Source organism: Octopus bimaculoides, chromosome 20 (genome assembly GCF_001194135.2).
Source record: "Octopus bimaculoides isolate UCB-OBI-ISO-001 chromosome 20, ASM119413v2, whole genome shotgun sequence".
Taxonomy (NCBI): Eukaryota; Metazoa; Mollusca; class Cephalopoda; order Octopoda; family Octopodidae; genus Octopus; species Octopus bimaculoides.
The window spans coordinates 44,011,375-44,021,368 of NC_069000.1; the positions used below are offsets into that span (position 1 = coordinate 44,011,375).

Sequence of the window (9,994 nt, forward strand, 5' to 3'; positions counted from 1 at the left end):
TATATTAAACCATAATCGTAATTAATTGGTTTAACCCTTTTGATACAAATCCACCCTCTGGTTCCGTGGTACAAGCTTCCAGTTTTAAAGGAATCTAAATTAAAACCTTTTTCCATTCAAACTTCATGTTAATTTATGTTAATTTATGTTCCAAACACCAGTTTAATAACTACAATCTTATTTTACAAAATTCTTCATTAATTTTGAATATTAACTTAAACAAAGGCAGTGTAATTGATCAGAAATATGGTAACAAAAGGGTTAGAGTGATCTTAATTAAAGCCTTCCATCTAAATTCTATGTTAATTTATGTCTCAAACACTAGATTAACCCTTTTGTTACCATATTTCTATTGAGATGCTCTGTGTTTCTTTCAGTTACTTTAAATATAACAAAGAATTCAGTAAAATAATTTAGTTATCATTAAGCTAGTGTTAGGAAAATAAATTGTGACTAAGGTTTGGTAGTAAATTTTAATTCAAAACTTTTGGAAGCAAGGCATTTGTACTACAGAGCTAGAGCCGGTTTCAGCTAGGTTGGTATCAAAAGGGTTAATAATGACAAAGTTATTTTACTAATTATTTTATTACATTCTTCATTATTTTCAGAATTGATTGCAACAAAGAAGGTGTATATCAATAGAAAAATGGTAACAAATGGGTTTGAGTGATCTAAAATAAAAGCCTCCATCAAAATTCCATCTTAATTTATATTCCAAACATCAGCTTAATAATGACAAAATCATTTTACTAAATTTTTTAGTATTTTCAAAATTAATTTAAACAAAGGGAGTGTAATTAAACCAAAATATGGTAACAAAATGGTTAAGATGGGCTTCTACTAAAATTCTATTTTCATTGATGTTTCTAGATCCACTTTAATAATGACATTATTATTTTGGTAAATTCTTCATTATTTTAAAACTTAATTGCAACAAAGAAACTGTATTTGGCAGAAATAGTATGACAAAACAGTTGATAAGGGTTCATGTTGTGTGGAAGTAGAACACCCCTATTGGTTGGCTCCTAATGGACTGTGCCACAATATAAATAGATATACGCAGAGAGACTTGGGAGCAGAGTAAAGCCAAGAGTTTCATATTGTCGAGGGTTCTTACCAGTATCCTGAGCAGAACGATTTGCAAGGACATTAGTATTATCTTGTTATATCATACATTATTTACATTATTTACATTTGACGGATATTTGTCCTCATCTTGTTTGTTGTTAACACAATGTTTCGGCTGATATATCCTCCAGCCTTCATCAGGTGTCTTGGGGAAATTTCGAACCTGGGTTCTCATTCCTAAAGTATTTTTTGATGTTATCATCATCATCATTATTATTATTATTATTATTATTATTATTATTATTATTATTATGCACACAGGCACATGGCATAGTGGTTAAGAGCGTGAGCTACTAACCCCAAGATTCTGAGTTCAATTCCAGGCAGTGACCTGAATAATAATAATAATAATAATAATAATAATAATAATAATAATAATAATAATAACATCGTAAAATACCTTAGGAATGAGCACCCAAGTTCGAAATTTCCCCAAGACACCTGATGAAGGCTGGAGGGTGTATCAGTTGAAATGTTGTGTTAACAACAAACAAGATGAGGACAAATATCCATCAAATGTAAATAATGTAAATAATGTACATAATTCCTCATCTCTTAAATATAGAATTGTTATATCGTACGTCAAATGTGCGATACAACAGTTCATAAGCACCAAACTATGAGAGGATACTTTGCTCTTTCAGACATTTGTAGAATCACCAATTTTGCTAGTGCTAAGTGACCAACAAATAATTAAGTGTAGACCAAGTGTTAATGAAAGAATCAATTAGTCGTATAAACACAACCATGGTTATGTGGTTAAGAAGTTCATCTTGCAAACTTCATGATTCTAATGTTGGTAGTTTTTGTTGCAGGAATTGCTGTGGACTGGGTCACCAATTTGATTTACTGGACAGATGCATTATACCAGGACATCATGGTTGCCTCCTTCGAGACATTCCACTCTCGTGTACACGTCCTAATTGATTTGACTCTTGATGCGACACCAGCAGGGATAGCTATACACCCAGCAGAAGGGTAGGTACATTAAAATCTCAACCTACCCTACTCGCGCATACATATATATATATATATATATATATTTATATATATATACGTTTATATATCCGTTTTGCAAGATTCTTGATGTGAAATCGTGTGCTGAAACAGATATTGTTGTATTTGGGGATGGTCATTAATGTAATGTAAAATAATGGACAATAAATGGTCAATGGTCAGAAGGAGATATTTCTTTGTGAAGTCCAGAGTCGATTCCGTTATATTCTTCAATTTGACATAGCATTACACTTCAGTTTTCTTCCTTTTCCTCCTCTGCTGTAGGTTCCTCTTTTGGTCAGATATTGGTAAACGTCCGAAACTGGAACGAAGTACCTTGAGTGGACAATACAAGTCAACCTTAATCTCTCATGGACTCCATACACCTGTTGCTTTAGCTGTGGACCATTTTGAAAATCGGTAAGATTTCAAAGAATCTACTTTTTTTTGTTCTTGTATTAGTTTCAGCAATTAGACTGTAGCCAGAAGAATGGGGTACTGTCTTGTAGAAGTTTCCTTTCCAATTTCACAGATTCGGATTTTGGTTTAGTTTCAGTTTCGGTTTGATCTCCATGTGTTGATTCTTGGACAAGTGTCTTGTAGTATGGTCTTGGACTGGCCAATACCTTGTGAATAAATTTGATCGACTGAAACTGTGGAAATCAGTGATGATGATGATGATCATCATCATGGTGTGCATACAAGTGTATATATATACATGTGTATATATATATATACATGTGTATATATATATATGTGTGTATATATGTGTGTAAATGTGTGTTGGTAAGAAGTTTGCTTCTCAACCACATTCTATTATTCTGTAAAATAATGTTTAATTAGTTTAAATGTATAAAAATGCATAAAAATAATTTTTTATTCCATTAGACATTCCAAAATACTATTAAATTTCATTCAATTTAAAAAGGTAAAATCGGACAGAACTTATGGGATGACCTGATATATACAGAGATAGAGTGAGGATAGGTAAAATGCTGCAGTTCTGGTTGATGTTATGGCTGCTTATGTTGTTGTGATAAAAAATCACCATCGTTAACAATAAATAAATAATGATATGGTTTGTGTCAAGGGCAGGATGTTACTAATAATCACTTGTCTATTGATCGGAAGACATGGGCTTGCCATCATCCTCTCCAACACCACCACCACCACAATCGTCCCAGCCACAATCATTAGCTATGATCACCATCATCACTACCACCAACACCACTACCACCACCTACACCACTACCACCACCTACACCACCACCACGACCAACAACAACAACACTACTCCACCACCTCCTCAAACTACCACCACCACCTCCCACCATCACCACTACCACCACCACCACCACCACCACCACCACCACTATACCACTGACGTCAAGTATGATAAATGACAAATCGTTTGTCTAATTACTCCTGGTGAAATGTTTACACCAGCCATTACCCCCCCACACACACGTAGACACACATACACACACACACACACACACACAACTTATCTGACAATCACATCAATAAGGGCTGCACTGGGAGTGTCTTATGCTGCCAGATCCTTATTGAGTCAACAGAACTAACTCCCAACTATAAATGCCTCACTGAGTATAGTAGTAGTAGTAGTAGTAGTAGTAGTAGTAGCAGTGGTGGTGGTGGTGGTGGTGGTGGTGGTAGTTACTCTTGCCATTGCTGTTACAGTAGTTGTTTTTATCGGTGATGTTTGTTCAGCCCCAGGTCAGTCAAGCATAGCCTAGGAGACCTATTCATGATCAAATCCACTACAGCCATCAATGACCATCTCTTTCTTGCTTCAGTATCAAATCCAGGCCAACACTAGGATCTTGTTAAACTGATTCACAAAATCTGCATTTTTTTTTTAAGGAAGTAAAAATCTGAAAATCTGCTATGATAATGTAGCTTTCCACTCTTATTGCTATGAAGGTATGATGTTGTGGAGAAAACAAAAATGGAGGAACAAGTTACAGAGGTTTAAAAATCGAAAAAGCTGTGTATTTTTAGTCAATAGCAAGACAGAAATTTTCTGCATTTAGCAGAGCAATGTCAACTTTAAGGTTGTACCCTGTGAAATTTATAGTTTTGCATCTGTGAAATGACCTGTTCAAAAGATCCCTGAATAAGGGTTGTTTAAAGATGTTGAATGAAACACTCACGTTTCCAGAAGTGAATTATCCAAACCCCAAAGAATTCCTCTCAACACATGGCTAGGATGCTCCCCCCCCCCATTATCATTATTATTATTATCATTTATGGTTTCTTTTCATTGTAACTTTATTTCAGCCGCCTTAGTACCGGGCATCCTCCGGAGGCCAAGAGTAGCAAGGGCACTTTTGTTTTGCTATGCATGATAAAACTATCACTACATTTATTCCATTTTAGATGGAGAGTGCTTTCTGTAACATATGGGCTGGACCCATCAAGGTTATCTTTTGTAGTTCACGGAGATTGGAGTTACCAGGGAGTTGCTTAATATACTCCTCAGCTCCTCTCTTTATCATTCCCAACCCACCAATCACTACTGGTATTATCGTAGTACTAAGCTTCCGCATTTTTGTGATTTCAATTTGCAGATCTTTATAGTGAAGAAGCTTTTTGTATTCCTTTCTTGAGACATTTTGATCTTGTGGGACAGACATATCTATTAACAGACAAGTTCCTCTGTTGTAGTCCTTGATCGCAATGTCTATTCGATTGGAGTCAATTTTTCTGTCTGTTTGTATTGGGAATTCCAAAGAATGGTGACGCCTTTGACATTTACTACATCCTCTGGATGGTGCCTGTGCCACTTATCATCGGATTTAATTTTGTAGTATTTACAAGCATTCTAGTGGATGAACTGCCCTAGTTTGTCATGTCTTATGAGGTACTCCTTTTCAGTGAGGACTGGGCAATTGTTATTATTATTATTATTATTATTATTATTAAGAACTGCTGAAACTTTCAGGGATGTTTATCCTTGTGACTGGCACGAACTGATTAGGTTTTGGGATCGATCAGGTACTGAACAAGGATTTTGGGTTATTTTTCTCTCATTTTTACTTAATTTTTGAGAGCGGTCGAGTTTATTTGTAGAATTCTCATTTGTGAGAGCAGTCGAGTTTATTTCAGATATTCTCATCTTAAAATCATCTCCGCCTAATCGTTGAGAGGACGTTGGTGTTACCTTGATGGAGGTTTGTGCTCTCTGAGTGATCTTGTTGTTGTTATTATTATCATTATTATTATTATTATTATTATTATTATCATTATCATCATTATTATTATTATTAAGGCATTGAGCTGGCAGACTCGTTAGCAAGCCAGGCAAAATGCTTAGTGGCATTTCATCCGTCTTTACGTTCTGAGTTCGAATTCCACTGAGGTCGACTTTGCCTTTCATCCTTTCAGGGTCGATAAAATAAGTACCAGTGAAACACTGGGGTCGATGTAATTGACTCATCCCACTCCCCCAAAATTGCTGCCCATGTGGCAAAATTTGAAACCATTATCTAAGGAGGAGATTTCTTGAAGATTTAGCTGTTATTTCTAGCAGGTCAAACAACCCTTGTTGTTTGCTCGTGTCATTTGATTGGTTGGTCTGTTGGTTGCTTGGCTGGTTAGCTGGTTGGCTGGTTGGTTGGTTGGTTGGTTGGCTGGCTGGCTTCCCCTAACTGCCATCATTTCTGTCATCATCCCCACCACCACCACCACCACCTGAACCATTCTTATTGTCTCCAACATAAATTTTAGATATTCTGATATTTCAGGTTATACATGCTGGACACAGGACTTCATCAACTCTTGTCTTGTGATCTTTCTGGGGACAATATTCAAATGCTTCATGAATTTGATTCGAAGAAGAAATTCTTCGGTTTGGACATCTACCGTGTGAGTTGACAGTTTTGTTTCTCAAAATCATCATCATCATCATCTTAACAACAACACCACATCATAACAACAACATCATAACAACAACATCATAACAACAACATCATAACCACAATGTCATAACTGATATTACGATCTGGGCTTATATTAGAAAATTACTATTTTTAAATCTCACAACGTGAGATATTCAGCAACAGTACTTTGTAGTAAAGATTGTTTGCCAACATAACATGGCAGTCCTAGTTTAGGACTAATGTTGCTGTAATCTAGCCCCAGGAGACATCATTTCCCGCTGGCTATACAACACGGTCTGTGTCCTTATATTTTCGAACAAGGGAATCTAGCACCCCAACTCCACTCAAAACAATTATTGTAGCCGAACATTTATTCTGTGCTGATGAAGGGAAATAACCCAGGAATCATGATACACAGATATTGTTTTGAGCTGAGTGGGGGTGCTAGATTCCCTTGTTCAAAAATATAAGGACACAGATCATATCGTATAACCAGCTGGAGATGTCTCCTGGGGCTTAATTACAGCAATATTCATCCTAAACCAGGACTGCCATGTTATGCTGGCAAACAATTTTTACTCCATGGTCTTATATTGTTTTATTTTATTTTATTTATTAATATCATTTTATTTTTTTCTCCTTCAAAGGATTTTGCATTTGTCAGTGAACAGAAAGATTTTTCTCTCTATGCTGTCTCCCTACTCTCTGGCAAGATTGTGTTTAACTCCACCCTAGAGAACCAGCCCCAAGGGGTCTTAACATGTGGACCCTGGAAACAAACTTCAAAGAGAAGTATAAATATTTTGTTTTCAAATGATTTCTTCATATCATCATCACCACAATCATTGTGAAGGCACATGGCTTAGTGATTAGGACATTTGACTCACAATCGTAAGGTCGTGAGTTCAATTCCTGGTGGGATGTTGTGTCCTTGAGCAAGACATTTTATTTCATCTTACTCCAGTCCACTCGACTGACAAAAATGAGTAGTATGATGAGTTTCCCCAAGAACTACATTAAGGGTACATGTGTCTGTGGAGTGCTCAGCCACTTGCACGTTTATCTCACAAGCAGGCTGTTCCATTGATTGGATTAACTGGAACCCTCATCGTCGTAAGTGACGGAGTACCAGTATATGTATATATATATATATATTTATATATATATATATTATTTCTCTGTCTTAAATATCTAATTTATTTAATCCTAAATATCCTACCTACTTATCTATCTTGTGTTATCTATCTTATTTTTCTATCTCTCTGTCAAGCTATCGAAATATCTGTCTCTGTAAACTATTTATTTATCTATCTTATCTGCATATCTTTTTCATTATCTGTCTATCTATTTACCATCTCTGCATTGCTTACTCTTATATCCATCTATCTATCTGCTTCTCTCTCTCTCTCTCTCTCCATGTATCCATGTATCTATATCTATCTATCTATCTATCTATCTATCTATCTATCTATCTATCTATCTATATCCATCTATCAATATCTATCTCTCTATCTATCTCTCTATCTTTCTATCTATCTATCTATCTATTTTATCATATCTCTCCCTACCTCTCTCACACCAGACTACTGTACCAGCCATGGCAAAAGCCTCTGTCCAGGTGAGGGTCTCTGTGTTTCCAAGAAGGGCTACAAACCAGAATGTACCTGTATTGGAATAGATTTACAGAAATCAAAGACCAGAAAACACTGTAAGTAGGGGCCATTTTATGTTTTATCAAATTCTATCATATTTGTGGACTATTATATAGAGACAGGACACTTTTTGTCATGTCATTTCTGTAGTTGTTTAGTTCCAGGTCAACAATTAAATGGACAAGGTGCCAGCAGGATTCTGTTCGCTAATAATAATAATAATAATAATTATAATAATAATAATAATAACATTGAAAAATACCTTAGGAATGAGAACCCAGGTTCAAAATTTCCCCAAGACACCTGATGAAGGCTGGAGGGTATATCAGCCGAAACGTTGTGTTAACAACAAACAATATGAGGACAAATTATTCGTCAAATGTAAATAATGTAAATAATGTTCCAATTTGTTTGCATATTACAGGTCAGCAATCTCCATCAATTCTGTTACTTGGGAAAAGAAGTGGCCTTCATTATGTGGAACAGAACTTTGCTGACGCAAAGGGCCTTACTTCCAAGTTACTCTTACAAGGACCCTATGATATTCAAGCGATTGCAGTTGATGCCAAACATGGGATTGTTTATTTTACTGATTCTAAAGAAAAGGTCAGAATCTCTCTTTGATGATTTTTCAGTGTCACTTGTAATGACAAATTCTGTCCAACCCTTACAAGCATGGAAAAGTGGATATTAAAAATTATGATGATGATGATGAAATGAAACAGAACCAGTGCATGTGTTTGTCATTGGCATAACGACCCTCCCAAGATACAACAAAATATGTTTCAACACACAATTTCACAAGAATCTCACAAAACCAAAAACAAAACTTGAATATAGAAATATGTGCTTGTTGTTAATTCATACTTTTTGCAAATGCTATTCTTATTTTCTAGGTTATTTACCGAACTTCGGTCTACCAACAGACAGAAGCGAAAGCAATCATTTTAGCTGTGAAAACCGTACAAGGTGAGTTAGATACCTTAAAAAGTTTAATTTTCTATCAGTGTCAGAGGATTTGGTATTGCATAAGCTGAAAGAAGCTTGGTATGTGTGTGTATGTGTGTGTATACATACATGTGTGGGTGTGTATATACATACATGTGTGGGTGTGTATACATACGTGTGTGGGTGTGTGTCTGTGTACAAGACATCTTACAAAAAAAAACAGAGAATTACACATCCTCAAAACCTGTTTATTATCATATTATCCACAATACATCTGTATTAAATTTCTGTCCGACACGTGTTTCTGTTGCATAGGCATCCTAATGTCTTTTGATGTAGCACTTATGTGCATACAGACGCCTAAGCAACAGAAACATGTGTTGGACAGAACTTTAACACGAATGTATTGAGACTGATACTGTGATAAAAAGGTTTTGTGGATGTATAATCTTCCATTGCGCTTTATGATGTCTTGAATTACATAATCTGTATAAAATTCAAAGAAGGAAACTCCAGATTTACTTGTTAAGTGAAGTATCATGAAATTGAAAATAGAAATAATATATTTCTAAATCTTTCAGAGAGATTTATGCAGTAGCAGCACGATAAAGTGATGGTTTGTTGCCAACTTAGTGTGACAGTCCCATGAAAGGGAAGAATGCTATTGTTATTTAGCCCTAGGAAACACCTTTTCCTGTTGGACATGACATTTTGAAAACATAAGGAGATGGGCAATGTGTCAAGTCCAACAGGAAACAGTGTTTCCGAGGGCTAAATAACAGTAGTATTCTTCCCTTTTATGGGACTGTCACATGGTGGTGGTGGTGGTGGTGGTGGTGGTGAGGATGGCAGTGAGGATGGTGGGAGTGGCAGTGGTAGTGATGGTGATGGTAGCAGTGGTTGTTGTACCATTTTGCATTCAGGCATTCGTTAACACTGTCTAATTAATTGTGTTACTGTTGTTATTGTTGGTTGCTGTCTCCCTCAAGGTTTAGCGTTTGACTGGATAACCAGGAATCTATATTGGACCGATTCTGGAATGGAATGCATCATGGTCGCCCGTTACAATGGTTTCAATATTGCACGCCTGATGCACCTCACTAACAGTTCCCTGAGAGCTATTGCAGTCCATCCTGCTAAAAGGTATGTATTCTAACGTATGGCACCTACTGAAATTTCAGACCTTGTACCTAAAGTAGAAAAGATTATCATTATTATTATTATTATTATTATTATTATTATTATTATTATTATTATTATTATTATTATTATTATCATTATTATTATTATTATTATTATTATTATTATTATTATTATTATTATTATTATTATTATTATTATTATTATTATTATTATTATTATTATTAT

The 9,994-nt window shown here is 35.5% G+C and overlaps 1 protein-coding gene across 1 annotated transcript in view; it reads left to right on the forward strand.

Moving 5' to 3' along the window:
- Positions 1 to 9,994, forward strand: part of LOC106870046 (low-density lipoprotein receptor-related protein 5) — a 31,950-nt gene that overhangs the window by 5,297 nt on the left and 16,659 nt on the right. Inside the window, exons 5-12 of the mRNA XM_052974981.1 lie at positions 1,944 to 2,106; positions 2,410 to 2,544; positions 5,892 to 6,012; positions 6,674 to 6,818; positions 7,609 to 7,734; positions 8,103 to 8,284; positions 8,575 to 8,647; positions 9,616 to 9,769. Coding sequence (XP_052830941.1) covers positions 1,944 to 2,106; positions 2,410 to 2,544; positions 5,892 to 6,012; positions 6,674 to 6,818; positions 7,609 to 7,734; positions 8,103 to 8,284; positions 8,575 to 8,647; positions 9,616 to 9,769 — 1,099 coding nt within the window. The remainder of the gene's footprint in view (positions 1 to 1,943; positions 2,107 to 2,409; positions 2,545 to 5,891; positions 6,013 to 6,673; positions 6,819 to 7,608; positions 7,735 to 8,102; positions 8,285 to 8,574; positions 8,648 to 9,615; positions 9,770 to 9,994) is intronic.